Here is a 22,202-nt window from a genome sequence, read left to right as displayed (position 1 = left end):
TTGGAGCCCTTAAATCGCAAAGGCCATCTCCACCTTCCATCTCCTGACATGAGCATCCAAGGGTTATGGAGCATGTTATCTTTGGAGGTATTAATCACTTATATAACGGATGGCCATGCATGAACGAAGTAAACTCTACACACTCCAGCCTCCACTCTCTTTAACTTTCTAAAAACCCTTAAAGAGCATGGTCTTCATCATCTCTTTGGGCTTTCACTCCTCAATGGAGTCTTTGAGTAATTAGCTTGGGCTAACTCGATCGTCGGAGGTGGTTTCCGTCCTCAGAGGCAGCCCACTTTCACTTTGTTTTGGTCTCAGGAGCAAGGGCTGGATCAGGAGCGAACCGTGGAGCTAAGATCATGTTTCTTGTACCAAAACTTTTTTATCCTCAGAGCCACTCTAAAAGAATTTTCCGGCTTTGGCTTCAATTTCCTTGTGAATAGATTTGGGGAGAATAAGGTGAGACGGGGTACAATTGGCTGCTGGAAAGGCTATGGCTTTTAACATAATTTCTCTACCCATATGATTCAAGAAGCTCTTAGTCCGTCTTGGTAATTCTTGGCCCCCCTGTCACCAATTGAGTGAAATAGCTCTATTTTCCATACCCCAAATTGGGTGGAAAGACTAGATATTTAGTTGGACCGTCTCCACATCTCACCATCAAAGTTTTTGAGTACTACCTTAGCAAGTCATCAATAATTTTGATAATCTTGTTTTTCCCTACGAATTTTTATTACAAGATGAAAATATTTGGTATTTTTCAATCCCTTCCGGAATATTTTTGGATCCAGAAAGCTTGATCAGCCTAAAGAAGAAGAAGAGAAAACAAAAGAAAGGCGGAAGAAGACTAGTTCAGCTTCGGTAATCCATTTCCTTTCCCGTTCCTTTGCATTAAAGTTACAGAAGAACTGATCAGTGACTGCAAAACACAGATCAACAAAGGACGCAAAAGTTTAAACCGCTAATACAGATTTACAAGCAATCCTTAGACTAGAAGTGTAGTTGTTAATACAACGAGTTTTGAGTGTCTAACCATCCACTACAACCAGATCTATTCAACTGTGGGTTCTGGAATCCTGACACTCAAAAGCAACAGCTGTGGCACTACCAGGTCCACCATCCATTCAAGGAATAACCTTGCTAAATCCCACTCAACTTCACCAAAGCAACTGTTTTACTACATTTTCATCTTTCTGTTGCCCAGAAGTACAAAACACAAGAGGGACAAACAAAAAGGAGCCTACTAAATTAAATTTAACATGTAATAGCAGTTGCTGTAGGTGTAATGAGCACTGCTGTGTTTCCGGCCACAGGTTGCACACTGGCAACCGTCTCTAAATGTGCCCATGTCACTCTCCTCTTCTCTGCTTCTGCCATTTGTTTCACCTGTTCTTCCTCATACTTACCTTGGCAAGCATGTACCAGCTCTTCATCCATCTCAGTGAACATTTTCTTCACATTCACTGTGAGGTTGAGAACCGCTCGGTTCCAATGGTTCTGGATATTCTTCTCTAGTGCAGGGTAGATGAGAGGCAGTATCACCTGCCGATTTTGTGCAACCAAGCCAACAATGTGATCATTGTTCCACAAAAAGAGGGCCCGTTCTGCTACCTGGGCAAAACAGAATTTGTAAGTTCCATTTTGTCTAACATAAAAAGGTGTTAAAGGAAAATTTTTCTTGTTAAATCGAAGTGCATCAGCGAAATGTACAACAGAGCATAAATATCATCTAGAATCTAGATGATCTATCAATCAATTACACCACAAGAAAAGAAGTTTTATGACTAAACCCAATTTAAATTCTTTTAGATTATCAAGCACCAATCATCAAACCTAAGTTTCCAAATACTCATTCACAAACACATCAGAATGATTTCTGTATTACTGTTATTTAGTGATTTCAATTCATCGTAAAATTGCTGAACAAACACTGACCAAACCAGCAGGAAAAACTGGTGATGCAAAAATCATGCAGTAGTGCTATAAATTAAAGATAATCATTCAATTTCAATGCCGATCTTTTTTAAACTTCTATACTGATTTTATACTGCCTATAAAAGATGGACACATAAGACTGGCAGGCAGCACCAAGGATTCACCTAGCTATAAAAATGATCCTGAAAGTTCAAAATTTTATTTAATGGCAAGACAGGAAGCAACCAACTAGTAGACATGGGCTTCCATTGAATTCAGCAGAGTATAATGGGGACCAGAAGAAATGGAGGAGAGGAAAAGAATTTATTTGTGAAGGTGAGAGGGTATATTCACACAAGAAAGCTCAAGCTTCAATTCATTATTTTCTATTCCATAATATGTTGATTGCAAGAATATAAATAACAGAAATACATCCCAATAAGAACACAACCATACAAGGAACACTAACAGTCAAAGCTTACTACAATTATTCCTAAATATATCCTACCCAAATTAAAACTCTGCTTCCATAATCATCCACATAAAATAAATAATATAAAATCTTAAACATATACTAGACTACAACCCATCTTTGGCACTGGTTGTAAACCTGGGTTCCCAAAGAAATTTGGGTCAGTCCAAGGTCGCTCTGGAGCAGATATCTTCTATTTTTGTAACATATTGGAGCCTGACGAAGAAATATGTCCATAGAAAACATGGGAAAGAAGCAAATCTAATGCCATGCTAGATGCATTATGACCAATAACAGAGGAAAGAAGACTGCAGCATGGAAAAACTGGATCAAGACTATTACACTATGCAGGGAAACCAAAGCTAATGTAGTTTAGATGTTTGGAACATTCAATGTTGTTCACATGACCAATGTTCGAATAGACTACGCAATTCCCAGAAGAAATGCTGAGAATGATAATGGACTGCTCATAACCATTCCACATAGCCTCATGTTTGTGATCCAAGTTAGTCATAAAAGGAGATCATCAAAAATAAAGTATATCAACTAATCTTGATAATAATTATGGATTCTCAATTCATCAACTTCTTATTAATTGTGTTACACATCCACAATGCATGCTTATAAAGGTCAAAATTAGATTAGAAGCTCCAACTATCAGAAAAGAACACATGAAGGAATCAAAGTTTCCTCAACCTATATCAACAGACAAGAAAAAAAAAATAGCAATCAAATCAGAAATGACACTGTCAAAACATTGGCACTAACAAAATAAACCATTAAGAAAGAGGAATAGAAGAATCACCTGGAAGTGGGAGCTGTTAAGACAATATCCAATTCTACGGAACAAAGGAATCATGATCTTTTGAAATTCCACCATGTCAGTGACTTCCAATACCTCTTCAAGCTCACTCAAGAACATGATTTCCTTCTGACTATTTGTTACCGGCCAGTACTTTAACAACCCACTGATCACGATACTTGACAACTTTGGTTCTTTTTCTAAAAATTGTGTCACACAATACGACAACTGCTGAAGATAACCACCAACGGACTTTGGCTTATGCAGAGGAATCAAAGCCCTCCACAAAAACATTTTGTGTTCCTCTTTTAGTGGTAACGCAAACCCACAAATTACACTGCCAAAGATCTCCAACAGCTCCGCAATTCCATTATGCCGTTCCGTTTCAAAGACAAAACGATAAAAAATATTGCTTACAGCCTTGCGAATGAAAGGCCTATGGACCATAAACTTCCCATAAATCCTATGCAGAATAGTCTTCAAGCAATCTCGTTCTCTTGGATCCTCTGAATCAAAGAGTTCAAGCAACCTCAGGATAAACGAATGGTCTACATACTTTTTTGCTACCTTTGCATCAAGAGAAGTAGATGTGACAAATCTAACCAGCAAGTCATACACAATTTGTAAATGCGACCACGCAGGATCAAACATCGGTTCTTCATCATCAATCTCACCAACAGAGGAATGGGCCCGGTAGTGAGGGGGAAATACCCTGAAGAGATTAACAGCGCACATTTTACATATTGCAGCAATTGCCGGCTCTGTAAACTTAGCTGATCCAGAAGCGACAAACTCAACAAGCTCTATCAAAGCCTGGCGTTTCAGATCTTTCTCTGCAGTGTCCTTATTTGGATCGCTGAAATCTAAAATCACACAACAAAGGTTCAACTTACTAATGAACAAGTTCTGCTTTTCCTGATTCGGAACATCTTTGAAGGAAAGAAGAGGTTCAATTCCAGCCACCACGCTCGCTGGGAAAACGGCAGACGACATACGTTTTATAGAATTTGATCGGTTACAAACAATAGTTCCACTACTTGTTCTTTGGATCCCATTAACGGAGGCTATCACATTATCGCAGGAGTCACCATCCACGGAACCAAAAACATCAGATTTTTGCGATTTCCGTGGAAATCTGCTGAGAAATTGCTTAAGCATGGTGACCACTTCGTCTCAGAACAAGCTAGATCAAGCTCATGGCCACGAATTTCGTAAAAAAGAATCTCACAGCATGAACAACAAGTCAAAACCTCCTCTTTATCAAGAACTAGAAATCGGTGTTAGCAAAACCCAAATCTGCTCATAAAGACAGGATCTTTACCGCCACGGACAAAAGAGAAAAGTCGCGTGAAAACATTGAAGAAACCTAAGATCGCGTGAAAACATTGAAGAAACCTAAGATTATTACCATCGCCAGTTAAATACACAAAGCAGAAAGACAAAAATCAATTTTCCCGATGCAAAATATGAGCAAGGAAGTATAAAAATACCTGGATTTGGGTCGGATTTCAAGTAATCAAAAAAAAATTCTACACTTGGATCTCAGAAATGATCAAGCAAAGTTCTTCGTCACCAAACACCAGTTTCTGGATGATTCAAAAATAATGCAACCACCGACAAGAAGGAAGAGAGAATAACGGAGTAGCTCAGATTATGTTCTTCCTCGCAGATTTGAAGGTGTTTGGAGGGATCAGAACAGGTTCAAGCAATCACCAACATTAAAGATCGATAAAGTGCTCCTCGATTGACGAGAAGGGATGGCAATTTCTGTGGATTACAGATACGATTGAGACGAAGAAAATAAATTAATTTTTTTGAAAAAGAGAAATTAGAAAACCCAAAGAGGAGGGGAAGAGTGTTTGGTGGGTGGGGCTGAAATTAATGATTATAAATTCTTAATTTTTGGATTAAGATTTCGTTTGGTTGTAACGGAAGGGAAGTGAACCACTTTAACTTGAATAGAAAAAACCGACACTTTACCAAACGAAAACAGAAATGAAAAAAAAAAAAAAAACCTTATCTGATCATGATCGTGTGGTCCATGCAGTGTATATATATTTTCAAGCGGATTTGAATTCTTAGCTACTGTGAACAAGAAAAAAAAAACATTAGTCTTTTATCAAGGATTCAGACGGAATAAAAAGAAGTAATTAAAATTAAACTAGTGTCTCTTCAAGCCTATAGAGAACACTTCTATAGGTAAAAGTCTCAAAATCCAAATAATGCGTAACTAATACATAGATACAACTAATCCTAACGTGATACATCTTCACCCAAGAATTCTTCATTGTAATAATCACCGTAGTGAGAACACTTCTATAGGTAAAAGTCTCAAAATCCAAATAATGCGTAACTAATACATAGATACAACTAATCCTAACGTGATACATCTTCACCCAAGAATTCTTCATTGTAATAATCATCATAGTCAACACATTGGGAGTAGTATGCGTCATCCGCTTGTACTTCATAGTACTAGCCTTTATATTCATCAATACTTACAGGATAGTCTAACAAAGATGTTTGAAAAAATGAGTGAGTTCAAAAGAACTCAGCAAGGCAATTCATCCCTAATAACATAATAAAACATGATAGCAAAACATAACAGATGCAAGATGATATGAAATAGACAATGCATGTATGATTCTAACTCTCTGTATGCTGGTCTTTATTGGCAGACATGCTTTAAGTCATAGCATCATACTCCTCTGGGTAGGTCTCAAATCATTCTCCCTCAACCATCTCGATATCTTGGGTTCTTCGATGGTAATTGGGTCCTGCATCCCTCTCAAACATTCCATGGCTGGGATTTAAGTCACCGCTCTCTCACATCACCATTGGTCTGAGAATTGGCGCATGTCAAGGTTAAACCTAGCCCAATGCAAGTCTTCTACTTAGTTATATCAAATCAGAGTCAGATACTTCTATTCCTTGCCTCTCATGATCCTTTTCGGTATCCTTCTCACTAGAGTCGATGTATCCTATGGCTACAATGAATTCGGACTACGAACTCATTAACCCTATTGGCCATCCACAAATAGTAAACAAGAAACTCTCATGTCCTCTCACGTATTGGATACCGGCCTTGAACTCCCATGAGCCCAAGTCTACTACTGCAACCCCACCAATGAATGGCCCCTCACAATGTAATCCATGTCCTCTCACGGGTTGACTACTAGTCTTGAACGCCCACAAACTCACATTGCTGCTACGAGTTACTCGGTTTCAACACCCTTCCGAATCGGGTCTGATATAACAGGGACATCCTAGCCAAACCTTGCTAGACAAGCCCTAGGTATGACAACCAATAATCCGGGAAAGAGTCAAAAGGCACCATAGGAAAATGTCCCATACCACTTTCACTGATGTCCAAGGACAAAAATGTCAAAAAGACACTCCCCATTCCTAAATCATACCTAAGCAATCACATTCCCAATTCAGTCACAACATACACAACTAATATTCCAATATAAAGAAAAATAAGTATTAATGCATGATCAATTTAATAAGAGAAATACATGAACAAGGTTCTACTATACTTAAAGTACTTACAACAGTAATATCATAATAAGAAAATGTAAGAACAACAGTAATCTCATGCATATTCCCAAATTAGAAACTAAGATCATGCAATTTAGGTTATTATGAAACAAACGTCCTTACCTTAAATAGCTTCAAAGAAATTTTGGAGATCAGAGAGAATAGGTCCAAGGTTAGCAAACAAACTCTAAACAATCATAAATCAGTCATTAGGAATAAGCCCTAGAAGAATAGAGGTCAAATGGATCAAGACGGACATAAAAAACCACTATTGTCAGCTTGGGAAGCTTGCTGGGTCGATTAGCTCAGTCGACCAGGCATTCGACCCAGTGAACAATACGCAGCAGAAATCAGAATTTTGATCTAAAACTCATCTTTCGGGATTTAAAACACTCCGAAAATTCAAGGGAAACTCTAAAACAGTAATCTAAGATCAACTAGCATGGATTAAACACCAACATTGATAAAAAAAAAAACATGACTTTCTAAATTGATCAAAAACATGGTTTTAATAAAAACAAACCATAGATTCAATGGAGAAGCTAAAGAGAATAAGGATTCACTCTAGATGAATATCAGCAATAGATCAGAGATAAGAACTAACATGAAAATAGGTCTAACATGCTAGAGAAATCAAAACAATAAGATTGATTATACATTCATGAAGATATCATATGATCTCTTCGTAGAATCAACTATGTAGATCAAGGGAGTGTTGGAATGAATGGAGATTTATTCATGTCACATCCCCCCAGCCGGTACCCTAACTGGCATACCCGGGAGTGTGATCCACAGCCCCGAAGATCAAGTATCAAGGAAATCCTCCTCCCACATATATAAAAACATAATCATAAACAGGAAATAATCAAGGTTTAAATATTATAAACAAAAGATTAAAGTCAAGAAATAAATAATCAACATAATCAGAGTGCGGAAAGATGATACCAGATATCCGAAGATATCAAAAGAAGTAGAGTGAGGTGGAAACTCACACCACAAATACAACGGAACGTAGCATAAGTCTAAAGGAATAACAACTGAAACAAAAGAAAAATAAGAAAGACAACTAAACTAAGAGTCTTCTATCCTATAGATAACATCTTCAAAATAATGGACTTCATCAATCCAACAGAGATGCTCCAACTCCACGTTGCCTCTAATCGTAGTACGCAGCTTGATCACTTGAGGGATCATCAGAGTAATTTTGATTGTCGCCAACACCTTGCGTGTAGTACGCTTCATCGACTTGCACTTCATCGTACTGTCCGTCATAATAATCAGTACCTATAGAATAGTCTAACAAAAGATTGTACAAAAAGGAATGAGTTTCGAAAGAAACTCAGTAAGGCAAGTTAACTCACAACAGCATAGATAACATATATCAGAACATAACAAGATGCAATGCAGTATGAAACAAATAATGTATGTATGCATCTAAACTCTATGTATGCTGGTCTCTATTGGCAGACATGCTTTAAGTTATAGCACCATACTTCTTTGGGTAGGTCACGCGTACGGCTCCTGTTGGTAGTGGGTCCAGCATCCCTCGGGACAATCCATGGCTGGGGGTTAAGTCACCTCTCTCTCACATCACCATCTGGTCTAAGTACTGGCGCATGTCAGGGTAAAGCCTAGCCCAATGCAAGCCATCTACTCAGTTACATCAACTCAGGTCCAGATACCTCCATTCTTCGCCTCAGGCGATCCTTTCCGGTATCCTTTCCACTAGAGTCCTAATAGTCCCAGACTACGGACTCATCAACCCTATTGGTTATCCACATATGGTAAACGGGAAGCTCTCACGGATCATTTCACCGGTCTTGAGCGCCCATGAGCCCAAGTCTAGCCATATGCAACCCTCCAATAAATGGCCCCCACAATATGATTCCCGTCCTCTCACAGGTTGGTTACCGGTCTTAAGCGCCCGTGAATCACACTACTACCACGGGTTGTTCGGTCTCAATACCCTTCCGACTTGGGTCTGATATAACGGAGACATCCTAGCCAAACACTGCTAGACAGCCCTAGGTATGACAACCAATGATTCGGAAAGCGTCGATGGGCATCTTCGGAGAACATCCCATACTATTCCCTCCGATGTCCAAGGACAAAAGAGTCAAAATGACACTTCCCAATCCCAAACCATACCTAGTCAAACACATTCTCATATCAGTCATGACATACACAACCAACAATTCATCGTACAAAAGATAATGTAAAAGCATAATCCGATCAAGCAGTAATAAACATCACATATAAGCTTGAATAATGAAAAAGTATACATAAACAAGTGCTACTGTACTTACAATAGTACATCAGAAGTATAAAGTACAAGAACAGTAAGCAAACTCATAGTTTCAAAAAGTAGAAACCAGAGAGTATGCGATCTATATCATTATGAAATAACTGTCCTTACCTTGATTATCGCCGAAGATAATCCAAAGATCAAAGAGAGTAACTCCAAACTTGGCAAATAAACTCCTAACAATCATAGATACAACATTAGGAAAGATGCTTAAAAGATCAGAGAGCAAACTAATCAAATCGGGCGAAAAACGAAGCTACTAACTCCTTTGGTCGAGTGCTTGGTCGAGTGCCCAGTCGACCAATCAGTCAACCAAGCAAGTCAGTATGGAATTGTACAGACTGCTTTGGCCATAACTTCCTCGTTTGAAGTCGGATTGATCCGAAATGCGAAGGGGAACTTCCTAGGATGTATTAGAATCATATGGGAAGGTAAAAACATCAAATCATGGTAAAAATATGGGTTCTTGATTTAACCCAAGAAATTAGGGTTTCAACCTTTATGGCTCCCCAGGAAAGGTTATGATCACAGGATGAAAGGGAATGATTGCAATCAAGAACATAATAAGGAAATCATAGAAAATCTAGTTTAGGTTAATAGAAACATTACCCAAGAGGTTTCCCTCGCATGGGAGGTCACCAAAGTTTTCCAGAAAATCAAGCAAGGGTTAGGATTTCAAGAAAATAATTCAGCAAGGGTTGAGATCATGACGATGATCATAGATCTCAAAGAATAGAATGAGATCATGGAATAGATGGTTGCAAGGATGCAACATCTTCTTCCTGATCTCAATCAAGAACAAGATCGAAGAGAAGAAATTCGCAATGTTGAAGCGATTACTAACCTGGAATTGTCAGAACAGCGATGAGACGCTTCAGATCTGCAGAGGAGTCTTCGAAATCACCAGAGAGAGTTTCGGAGAGGTGTTCTCACGTTCAAAAAGTGTTTAGGAGGCAGCCGTAACAAAGAAACACGAAGTAGGGTTTAAATAAAAGTGGAAAACCCTAAAATTACAAATTCACGGATTTCACACTTCTTTGGTCGAGTGCTTGGTCAAGTGGTCCACTCGACCAAGGAGTCGACCAAGGCAGACAGTAAGGCCAAGCTAGGGAATTGAAGGATCAAATGGGCTCTAAACCTTATGGGCTTTTGCACACACATCAAGTGACATGTCAAGTGTGAGGAAATACCTTCAAACCAAGTCAGATAATACTCCAAGTCCTTCAACTAATCTCATCTTCAGATAGGTGCAGCTTCCTTTCCAAATCTGCACAAACATCCAAGTATGGAACTCCATCATCAACATCCATGGGTTTAAAGGCAAACACCATGTCTTCTACTGAGATGGCCCATAGTTGGCTTCTTCTTTTACTTCGGGTCTTCGGACCTAAAAACAACAGGGTTACCGAGTCAAAGTCAGGGTCAGGTTAGGGCTGGGTTTCACAATTCACAACTTTAGAGATTGTGTTCGCAAGGATGCAACACCATCTTCATAATCATAGCAAAGAGATTAAATCATTACAAGAGTAAATTAGTAGAAGATTAAGAGATTACTAACCTTAATGAGGAACAAAGGATGTAGAGCTTGAGAATTTGCGAGAAGTTCTTCCACAACACGAAGAGAGGCTTTGAGGGGGGTTCTCCACGTTCTCCAGAGAATTTATAAACAAAAGAGGCTGAAAGGCACGAAGTCCTATTAAATAGAGCACCAAAATCCTATACAAATCCTGTCAACAGTGGGTTGATTGGATGGTCGATTGGCCGGTCGATTGGCCCAGTCGACCTAGGCTGTCAGCAAGCCTAAGTTAGGGACTTCAAGGCCCAAACTTCATCAATTTCAAAGGGGCTTCTCCCAACTCAACATATGACTCTCCTAGCATAGAGGAATACCTTCAAACCATGTCCAAATAGGCTTTAGGTCCATCAACTATACTCTTCTTCATCAAGGTGCAGTTTGTTCTCCAACTCTGACAAAGTTTCCAAGTATGGAGCACCATCATCAATTTCCATGGGTTCTTGGTAAACACCATGTCTTCCACTGAGATGGCCCATAATTGCTTTCTTTCTTCACTTCGGGTCTTTGGACCTACAAACAACAGGGTTTCTGGATTAAGGTTAGGGTTGGATTTCACCTCAGTTTTAACAGTGTTAAGTGACCCTTAAGGTTGAATGTTTAATGTCTATTTTACCCTTTTACACGTGTATTTTTATCATTTTGGATTAAAAAAAAAAAAAGGCACCTTATTGATAGTAGGAACTTCCTAAAATTATTAATGTCAAATTAGACAATAAATAAACAATAACTATTGGAAGTATAAACTTCTTAAAATTTATAACGTAAAACTCGAAAGTAAATAACAAAATTAAAAGTAACATAAAAAATTAGTACCAAATTACAAGGTACATATATAAATTTGAAAACGAGTTTCCTTTTCTTTTCTTTGTTTCTTTTGACTAGAAAATAAGATTGTAAGTAATTAGGTTTATGTTTTCTTTAATTACTGAGGATAGTAAGTAATTTAATATAAAGTGTAAATAAGTAATATAAACTATAGGGTTAATTTGAAAATTTTAAACAAATAAAATATGCCATGTCATCATTTAACTAACTGAGTTTAACGGTAAATGGGCAATAGTAATTATAGGCAAAGTTGAAGATTAAATTAGTAATTCCAAAAAGTATAGGGAATAAAGTAGTAATTAAACTATAGTCCAAGGGGACAATAGTAATTATCCCTTTAAAATATGATTTCACATTTTTACCCTTGATGAATTCAATAAAATTATTACTCTACTCTAAACACTATTAATGTCACATCCCACATAATCGGTGTTGCATCCACTAGAATACTCACTAGTTTACTGTACAATCATAACCATTCTACATAATAATATAATCATCAAGCAATAATAAATAATAGATTCAATTAATGTTAAAGGCATTGTCACAAGGGAGGAATTTCCAGAATCTCAAAACTAGACAAGAAGTATAAACATGAGTGTCATAAAAACATTCCAGACATGCATATAATCACTGTATATGTCGATATCCCCGTAATCCTGCAGCTTGTGAGTATCCATCGGCATCTCGTACTCTTGTAATGTCAAGTCATCTTATCCCACAATACAGTTTAAGAAAAGAATATCTACTAGGTATGAGTTCTAAAGAACCCAGGGAAATCATTAACCTCACAAAGTCATGTAAATAATCTATGATCATATATAAAATGCAGATGAAGGAATGCACCTAAGAAAGATGCACACTATCCTCCTCTGGGAAGTCTTACACAAACCCCAATGACACCAACCGATCTAGGCATCATGACTGAGGTATGGGGACATAAATTAACACTGACCATGGCTAGGGAAAAGGATCACACTCTTTAACCACGACCATTGGTATGAGAGCTTGTGTGTGTCAAGAGATACCCCTAGCTCAGTGCCACATCCACCCAGCCGGTACCCTATTTGGCATACCGAGTGTGTGATCCATAGCCCCGAAGATCAAGTATCGAGGAAATCATCCTCCCACATAAGCAATAACATAATCATGAACAGTTATAATCAAAGTATAATAATATAAATAAGAGATCCAAATAAGGAAAAGAATGACAATATAATCAAAGTGTGGAAAAATGATACCAGATGTAAACATAAAAAAGGAGTAGAGTGAGGCGGAATCTCACTTCACAATTACAACGGAATGTAGCACGTAAGTCTAAAAAGAAATACAACTGTTCTTAAAAAAAGTAAAGAAATGGAAATCAACTAGACTAAGAGTCTTCTAGTTTATAGATAACATCTTCATAATAATGGACTTCATCAATCCAACTCAGACGTTCCCACTCCACATTAGGTCTAATTGTAGTACGCAATGTGATCGCTCGTGGGATCATCAATGTGATCTTCATTGTAGCCAGCTCCTTGTGTGTAGTATGCTTCTTCAACTAGTGCTTCTAATATTGGCCTTCATAGTAATCAATACCTGTAGAGTAATCTAACACAAGAGGTTGCACAAAAAGGAGTGAGTTCAAATGAACTCAGTAAGGCAAGTTAAATCACAACAACATAAATAACATGATTTCAGAACATAAAATGATGCAATGCAATATGAAACAGACATGCTTTAAGTCATAACACCGTACTTCTTTAGGAGGGTCTCATTTCACAACGCCGGTTGGTAGTGGGTCCTTCATCCCTCGGGACAATCCATGGCTGGGGGTATAGGTCACCGCTTTCTCACATCACCATTGGTCTAAGTACTGGCGTATGTCAAGGTTAAGCCTACCCCAATGCAAGTCATCTACTTAGTCATATCAACTCAGTTCCAGATACGTCCATTCCTCACCCCTAGTGATCCTTTCCAGTATCCTTCACACTAGAGTCAGCATAGTCCCTGAGTACGGACTCATCAACCCTACTGGTCATCCACAAATAACAGACAGGAAGCTCTCATGTCCCCTCACTGGTTACTGGTCTTGAGCGCCCATGAGCCCAAGTCTACTATTTCCAACCCTACCAACAAATGGCCCCCACAATGTGATTCATGTCCTCTCACGAGTTGGTTACCGGTCTTGAGTGCCCAAGAATCCCCATTGCTGCCATGGGTCGTTCGGTCTCAATACCCTTCTGAATCGGGTCTGATATAACGGGGACATTCTAGCCAAACACTGCTAAACAACCCTAGGTATGACAACCAATAATCCGGGATAGCGTCAAGGGGCACCATTGGAAATATCCCATACTATTCCCACTGATGTCCAAGGACAGAAGTGTCAAAAGGACACTTCCCAATCCCAAATCATACCTAATCAATCACATCATACATACTCGACATATCATCACATAAAAGAATATGTAAAAGCATGATCCATTCATTAAACATCATACATGAGTAAGCATACATATATATACTTGAATAGTGAAAAAGAAAACATAACTAAGGTGTTATTGTACTTACAACTATACATCATAATTAGAAAGTACAATATCAGTAGCAAATCCAAGAGTTTCCGAAATCAGAAACTAAACTACACGCAATCTATGTTATTATGAAAATAATTGTCCTTACCTTTAATAGTGTTGATGATTATCCAAAGGTCAAAGAGAGAGGTTCCAAACCTAGCAAATAAACCCTAAACAATCATAGATACAACATTAGGAAATAGGCCTAAAAGATTGGAGAGCAAATGAATCAAATTAAGAGAAAAACAGAGCTACTGACTTGCTTGGTCGATTGGTTGGTCTACTGACTCGTCGACCAACCAGTCGACCAACTGAGTCAGTACGAAGCAAAACAATGAATTTTGAACCGAAACTCAATCTACAAGATTCGAAACTCTACGAAACTTGGAGTAAACCTTTAGAACAGTATTCTAACACTAAAGGAGTATAGATTAGGCCTTAACAATGATTAAAAATACTACCTTCCAATTTGAAATCATGATTCCCCAATTTGGTGAAAACCCTAGTTTTCGATGAAAAATATACTATGAATCCATGGGAAAGACTAGAGATGATAGATCTCGTCCTAGTAGGAAATAATCAGAAGTCATTCATAATTCCATCATGAAAATTAGATCCAATCATGTTAAGAAATTAGATCCAAAAGAAGAATTAGGGTTTCAAGAAGAATTTACCAGGGTTAGGGTTAAGGTCACTATGATGATCATAAACCCTTAAGAATGGAAGGAGATTATGGAAGAGATGGTTGCAAGGATGCAGTATCTTCTTCACAGTCTCAATCAAGAATAAGACCATGGAAGTATAAATCACAACAAAGAAGAGATCACTAACCTTGGATTGTCAGATCGGAGATGAGAAGCTTCAGATCTCGCAAAGATCCTTCGAAATCACCAAAGAGAGCTTTGAAAGAGTCTTCCCACGTTCTCTGAGAGTTTTGGAGGCAGATGATACTAAGAAACATGAAGTTTACATAAATTGAAAGTGGAAAACCCTAAACAGAGGATTTTCTCGGATTACTGGACCTGTTGGTTGATTGCTTGGTCGATTGGCCTAATCGACCAACCAGTCGACCAAGCTGGTTAGCAAGGCCCGACAGGGGAATTGGAGGCCCAACTCAAGTCCAAACCTCATGAGCTTCTCCCAACACAACATATGACTTACCTAGTATAGAGAAATGCCTTCAAATCATGTCGAACTATACTTTAAGTCCATCAACTTGACATCTTCAACAAGCTGCAGCTTCCTTTCCAGATCAGCAGAGACTTCCAAATATGGAACTCCGTCATCAACTTCCATGGGTTATGGGTCAAACACCATGTCTTCCACTGAGATGGCCCATAGTTGGCTTCTTCCTTTACTCCGGGTCTTCGGACCTACAAACAACTGGGTTTCGGGTCAAGGTCAGGGTTAGGATAGGGCTAGATTTCACATTCCCCCCCCCCCCTTAAAAGCGTACATGTACTTCCAAAAAGATGAGGAAACTTCTCCTTCATGTCTTCTTCCTTTTCCCAAGAAGCTTCTTCAGGGGTATGGTTCTTCCACCGAATTTTCACCCAAGGAATGGTGCGATTCTGGAACTGTTTGTCCTTCTTATCAAGGATTTCGGCTGGCTCTTCATCATAGGTATGATCAACACTAAGTCCTTCGGGTGCTTGCTGTAGTATGTGTTCCGGATTCTCTATGTATTTTCGAATCATCGAAACATGAAACACATTATGAACTCCAACAAGAGATGGAGGCAAGGCCAAACGATATGCGACAGGTCCAACCTTCTCAAAAATCTCGAAAGGTCCGATGCAACGAGGGCTAAGCTTTCCCTTCACATTGAATCTCATCACACCTTTCATAGGTGAAACCTTTAAGAAAACTTTCTCCTCAACTTGAAATTCCAAATCGGTCCTTCTCTTATCAGCATAGGATTTCTGTCTTGACTGAGCAGACTTGATCATTTCTCTAATTGTGACATCCAACCCAAACCTAGCCAGGACACCCTATTTGTTTTGGGATAAAGAAAGACTTGTTTGATATTAGACCTTAAAGTTGGACCTTGATTTCAGTGTTATTATCTTTGAAAGCCTTAAGAAGTCATGCCAAACCTTTCCCTTAGGGTAGACCTGTAATATCTGGCCTTATCCTAACCTTGACCCGGCCTGGAATCTGTTATGTTTGTAGGTTCAAAGACCCAAAGTGGGGGAAAAGAGACTTGTGGACCCTTTTGGTTGATGATTTGGTGTCGGAGCCCAAGCCCATGGACATTGACGATGATGCCCCTCACTTGAGAGCATTGTTAGTGTTAGTTTTGAATCTGCGCACCGAAGAGGGGTGAATTAGTTGAAATACCTAATGAACTCCTGTGCTCAATCTGAATATATTTCCCGAAACTAGACTTCTTGATGGACTTGTAGGAGAAAACCCCACTCCATTTGACCCCATATAGCTCTCCAAATCCCTGTCCGAAGTTGCTGAACTATGTCTGGCAAATCCTGCTTGCGCATCGAAGAAGGTGAGCTTAGTTGGTGGACCTAATGAACTCCCATGCTTGATCCAAAGGTATTTCTGGAAACTAGACTTCTTGATTGACTTGTAGGTGAAAAACTCACTAATTTTGACCCCGTATAGCCCTCCGAATCCCTGTCCGAAGTTGCTGAACTATTTCTGGATTTTCTGCTGAAACCTGTTACCTGTTTTGGTCGATGCCATCAACCAAGGACCATCGACCAAAGTTACCCAGATTCAAGAAAAAGATGCTTTTTGGATATACCTTCCTCTATTTAAGTGAAACCTCGAACCTAGAACCATATTTCACTCATTTCAACACCTGAGAACGTGGGAAGGCTCCTCTTAGGCTCCTCCTTGGCTTGGGTGATGATCTTTTACAAGAATCATTGTCTCTCTTCTCTAATCTCTTCTCCAAGGTATGTAATCTCTCATTCTCTCTCTAATCTACTTCTACCCCATCTTGTTCTTGCTACTGAGTTCGTGGAGAAGGTGCTGCAACCTTGCAACCACCTCTTCTACAAGCTCTTTTGCTTTGATTAAACCTCTCTTCACCCTTTCCATGTTATTATTCTCATACATGATGTTCTTGCTTTCTTATTTTGACTTTCTCTTCTTTAAAACATGAATTCATCTCTTAATCTGATTTTCTCTTTCAATTAGGTCTAATTATATGTTAGTAATTGTCTATATTCTGTTGTTCATCATTGTATTGATTAAATTCCTAAGTTCTCTTGCAATTGCAATTGATTTCATTGAAGAACATGATTCTTGCAAGTTTGAACCTAGGACCTCAATTTGGGGGTTTTCAATTTGACCATTGGATCATGTTAATTCTTGCTACATAGTCTCCTGCTACTGTTCCTAGCATCCCCTCCAAGTTTTGGATCGATCCGAACCCGGAAGACCCATTTTGGACCAAAAATCCCCAAAACCCATTATGCAGCCCCGAAGACAATTATGGTCGATCCTCTTTGGTCGATGCCATCGACCAAGGACCATCGACCAAACTTGTTGCTGACAGCAATCTTGCTCCGTTTTTACCCGTTTGACCTCCGATTTTCTCGATTTCTTTTCTAACCTTTCATTTATGTTTGTCTAGGGTCTTATTACCATCTTTCGATCATTCTTTTGAGATTGTTGGATTATCATCATCGTGACTTAAGGTAAGGATGGTTGTTACCATAACTACATAGATTATGTGATTCTTGCTTCTATGTTAGAGACTTAGATAGATTTACCTTTTTTATCGTATTTCCTACAGTATATGACTGTTATAAGTACTTCAAGTATAGTAGTGCCATGCTTACATATTCTTTTGTTATCATGATTATGTATTCTTAATAAATTCATATGTAATTGATCATGTTATGGTATGTATCTCTCTATATGATGAAATGTCATCTATGTATGATATGATGGAATTGAGAATGTGATTGAATAGGTATGATTTGGGATTGGGGAATGTCCCATTGACATTTCTGTCCTTGGACATCAGAGGGAATAGTATGGGATGTTCTCCGAAGATGCCCATCGACGCTTTTCCGAATTATTGGATGACATATATAGGACTTGTCTAGATGTATGGCTAGGATGTCCCCGTCGTATCAGACCCGAATCGGAAGGGCATTGAGACCGAACGACCCGTGGTAGTGTATGGTTTGATACGCGCTCTAGGTCGATAACCAATCCGGTAGGGGACATAAGCCATGCTACAGATACCCGAAAGGGGCCATTTATTGGTAGGGTTGCAAATAGCTAGACTTGGGCTCACGGGCGCTCGAGGATCGGTGGGTCATATCCGTGAGGGGACGTGAGAGCTTCTTGTCTACTATTTGTGGATGACCAATAGGGTTGGTGAGTCCGGTGGGTAATATCCGTGACTCTAGTGTGAAGGATACAGGAAAGGATCCCGGGATGGGAGGAATGGACGTATCTGGATCTGAGTTGATACGACTGAGTAGATGACTTGCACTGGGCTAGGCTTTACCTTGGCATGCGCCAATACTTAGACCAAATGGTGATGTGAGAGAGCGGTGACCGACACCCTAGCCAAGGTTGTCCGGAAGGTTTCAAGACCCAATTCCCACCGGCTTGAGTGATTGAGACCTACCCAAAGAAGTATAGTGCTATGACTTAAAGCATGTCTACCTTAGAGACCAGCATTCATAGAGTTAGAACCATACTTGCATCATGTGTTTCATATCATATTGCATCATGTTATGGCTTGTATCACATGGTTTATGTTTTATGGAATGACTGCCTTGCTGAGTTCTTTTGAACTCACTCCTTTTTGCAACATATTTTGTTAGACTTTTCTGCAGGTACTACTATTGTTGACTGTGATGGTCAACTCTCTAAAGACCAAGTTGGTGACCCGTACCCTACTAGTTATGGTGAATAGGCTGATAAAGACTAGTAGTCCGAGATTGGGACTTATCTGGAGCAGTTTGGCCTTTGCACTTGTGTGCTAATGTTGGGATATCGTCCCATTTTCTTTTTAACCTTTTAGTTAATTTGTTGAGACCGTAGTTTAGTCTGTTCCCTTGTCATGTTGGGAACCGGTTGTAACCCTTAATTTTAGTCGATCTACCTTCCGCTATTATTATAGGACGGGTTTTCCCCTCCTTTTCACACTTTGACTATTTGTCCTATTTGTATCATTTCCGCACTCTGATATTATTTGTGAAACCTTCTGAGATCTTTTCTAGACTTTTATTATTAAATTATTTGAATATAAGGAATTTTTCTTGTTTTTGATTATATTATTGTGCTAAGTGGCTATGATCGTTCCTAAACTTGATCGGCGGGACTGTGATTCACTCCTTGGGTAATCCAGATAGGGTACCCCCTTGTTGGATTTAGGGCGGGATGTGACACTAATCATATCAACCATCGCGCTTGTAGCTTCAATCATTTATGGACCTAAGACTTTTCTTTCACCGGTCTTAGTCCAGTACAAGGGTGTCCTACAAGTATTACCATACAAGGCCTTGAATGGAGCCATGCCTATTGTTGCTTGATAACTGTTGTTATAGGCAAACTCAACCAAAGCTAAGTGTTCATCCCAATTGCCACCCATATCAACAACACAAGATCTGAGCATATCTTCCAAAATCTGAATTGTCCACTCAGACTGTCCATCGGACTGTGGGTGATGAGCAGTACTCAAATTCAATTGGGTTCCCAAGGCCTTTTGCAAACTGTTCCAAAACCTTGAGGTGAACCTAGGATCACAATCAGAAACAATACTTACTGGCACTCCGTGCAGACAAATTACATTGTCCACATAAAGCCTAGCTTGCTTATCCAAAGTATGAGTGATTTTCATAGGAATGAAATGGGCTGATTTGGTCAACCTATCAATAATTACCCATACAGTGTCTTTACCTTTACTTGTCCGAGGCAAGCTAGTCACGAAGTCCATAGAGATATCTCCCCACTTCCAACTATGAATAGGAAGGGGTTGCAATAATCCAGATGGGGGTTGACGAACTGCTTCCACATGCAGGAAAGTCTCACACTTGGCCACAAAATCTTCTACATCTACCTTCAAACCAATCCACAAAAAAATGTTCTCTTAAGTCTTTGTACATCTTGGTGCTTCCAGGGTGTATTGTAAAAATAGATTGGTGTGCTTCCTTCAAAATATCCTTCTTGATTTCAACATTCGAAGGCACACAAAGTCTTCCTTTAAACAGTAAGGCACCGTCCATAGATATACTAAAGTCAGGAAACGAATCAGGATTCGAAGAAATCTTCTCAATCTTCTCTTTCAATTCCTGATCAGAAGCTTGCAGAGCAACAATTCTGTCTCTAAGGGTGGATCTTGCTGACATAGCAGAAAAAATTAAATCAGCACCTTCAAGAACAACTTCTAAACCAAAATCCGAAATTGAACACAACAATGGTTGACTTAAAGCATTCAAATCAAATTCTTTTCTTCTACTTTTCCTGCTAAGAGCATCAACAACCACATTTGACTTACCAAGGTGATACTGAATGTCACAATCATAATCAGAGACCAATTCTAACCATCTTCTTTGTCTCATGTTTAACTCCTTTTGGGTAAAGAAGTACTTCAACTTCTATGATCTGTGAAAATAGCAATCTTCTCACCATAAAGGTAATGTATCCAAATCTTCAATGCGAAGACAATTGCAGCAAGCTCTAAATCATGAGTGGGATAATTCCGCTCATAATCCTTCAATTGCTGAGAAGCATAGGCTACGACTTTACCATGTTGCATCAACACGCAACCCAAACCAATATTTGATGCATCAGTATAGACTATCAAACCACCGGAGTCATCAGGTATAGTCAAAATAGGGGCACTTGTCAATCTATCTTTCAACTCTTGAAAATTCTTCTCATAGGCCTTAGACCAAATAAAATGCTCTTCTTTTCTAGTTAGCTTAGTCATAGGAGCAGCCAACCTAGAAAAGTTCTCAATAAACCTTCTGTAGTATCCCGCCAAACCAAGAAAACTTCTTTTTTCCATAATAGTCTTTGGTCTTTCCCAATCAGCAACTGGTTGTACCTTTTCGGGATCAACACGAATACCTTCAACAGAAACCACATGGCCTAGAAATACTACCCTTTTGAGCCAAAAATCACACTTGCTAAACTTAGCATAAAGCTTCTTTTCTCGCAGTCTTTGCAAAGTGAAATTTAAATGCCTTACATGCTCTTCTTCATTCTTTGAATAAATCAAGATATCGTCGATGAAGACTATCACAAACTTATTGAGCACATCATGAAATACTTGGTTCATGAGGTCCATGAACACAGCAGGAGCATTAGTTAAACCGAAAGGCATGACTCATTAGACAATTCTCTGGTCATTGTGTGGGTTTCCCCTCCCCTGCCCTCTCTACTTAGAGCCTTCTCAGATGTAGTAGGCATGTTTCTCTGATAATCTTGAATTAGGGATGGTATTGAATATTTCCAGTCTTTCAAAGGGCAAGCCTTGGCACAATGGTCGGTGGACCACAGTTGTGGCCTGAGGTCAAGGTTACGAAACAACCTCTCATTAATCAATCATATATATAGATATATAGAGCATTGCTTCCAATTCTAAGATTACACCATTACTAACAAAACAGAATACATTATTAAATGGTAAAAGCTAAAAAAACGTTATGGTTTAGTAAGAGAAAACGCCATTATTGATGCTTCATCTGAAGGCAAGAGTAAAGTAGAGAAGAGAGTTGACGAAGTCAAGATTGTTTGCAACTTTTTTGACGTCTTCCTTGATGATCTATCGAGAGTGCCTCCAGATAGGGATGTTGAGTTTTCTATTGATCTCATCCCTGGTGCCGGTCCGGTATCTAAGGCTCCGTATAGGATGGCTCCTACTGAATTGAAGGAACTGCAAAACCAGTTGAATGAGCTCATAGATAGAGGTTTTGTACAACCTAGTGTATCACCTTGGGGAACTCCGGTTTTGTTTGTCAATAAAAAGGATGGTAGTATACGTCTGTGCATCGACTACCGTGAGTTGAACAAGCTGACCATTAATAATAGATACCCGCTGCCTAGAATTGATGATCTCTTTGATCAGTTGAAGGGTGCAGCAGTGTTCTCGAAGATTGACTTGAGATATGGATATCACCAGTTGAAATTGAAGCCAAGTGATATCTTCAAGACAGCTTTCAGAACAAGGTATGGTCATTATGAATTTCGAGTCATGCCTTTCAGGTTGACTA

At 39.1% G+C, this 22,202-nt stretch overlaps 1 protein-coding gene across 3 annotated transcripts; it reads right to left on the bottom strand.

Annotated features, from left to right (window-relative positions):
• Positions 1 to 651: 651 nt before the first annotated feature.
• Positions 652 to 5,114, bottom strand: LOC148999149 (serine/threonine protein phosphatase 2A 57 kDa regulatory subunit B' kappa isoform-like). Of its 3 annotated transcripts, none has more exons than XM_089141426.1 (3): positions 4,679 to 5,114; positions 3,192 to 4,583; positions 652 to 1,611 (listed from the first exon to the last, which is right to left on the bottom strand). In XM_089141426.1, exons 2-3 carry the CDS (start codon positions 4,344 to 4,346, stop codon positions 1,255 to 1,257), a joined length of 1,512 nt encoding a protein of 503 aa, XP_088997552.1. In that variant the 5' UTR covers positions 4,347 to 4,583; positions 4,679 to 5,114; the 3' UTR covers positions 652 to 1,254. The 3 variants fall into 3 exon arrangements, with proteins under 3 accessions (XP_088997552.1, XP_088997551.1, XP_088997550.1); XM_089141425.1 differs by having other exon boundaries at positions 3,192 to 4,554; XM_089141424.1 differs by having other exon boundaries at positions 3,192 to 5,114.
• Between the last annotated feature and the right edge of the window lie 17,088 nt (positions 5,115 to 22,202).

This window comes from Hakea prostrata, unplaced genomic scaffold (assembly GCF_041222555.1).
Source record: "Hakea prostrata isolate BN-2017 unplaced genomic scaffold, UWA_Hpros_2 contig_33, whole genome shotgun sequence".
NCBI classification, from domain to species: domain Eukaryota; kingdom Viridiplantae; phylum Streptophyta; class Magnoliopsida; order Proteales; family Proteaceae; genus Hakea; species Hakea prostrata.
The sequence above is the reverse complement of the archived record's forward strand: the minus strand, read 5'-3'. Positions and strand labels throughout refer to the sequence as shown.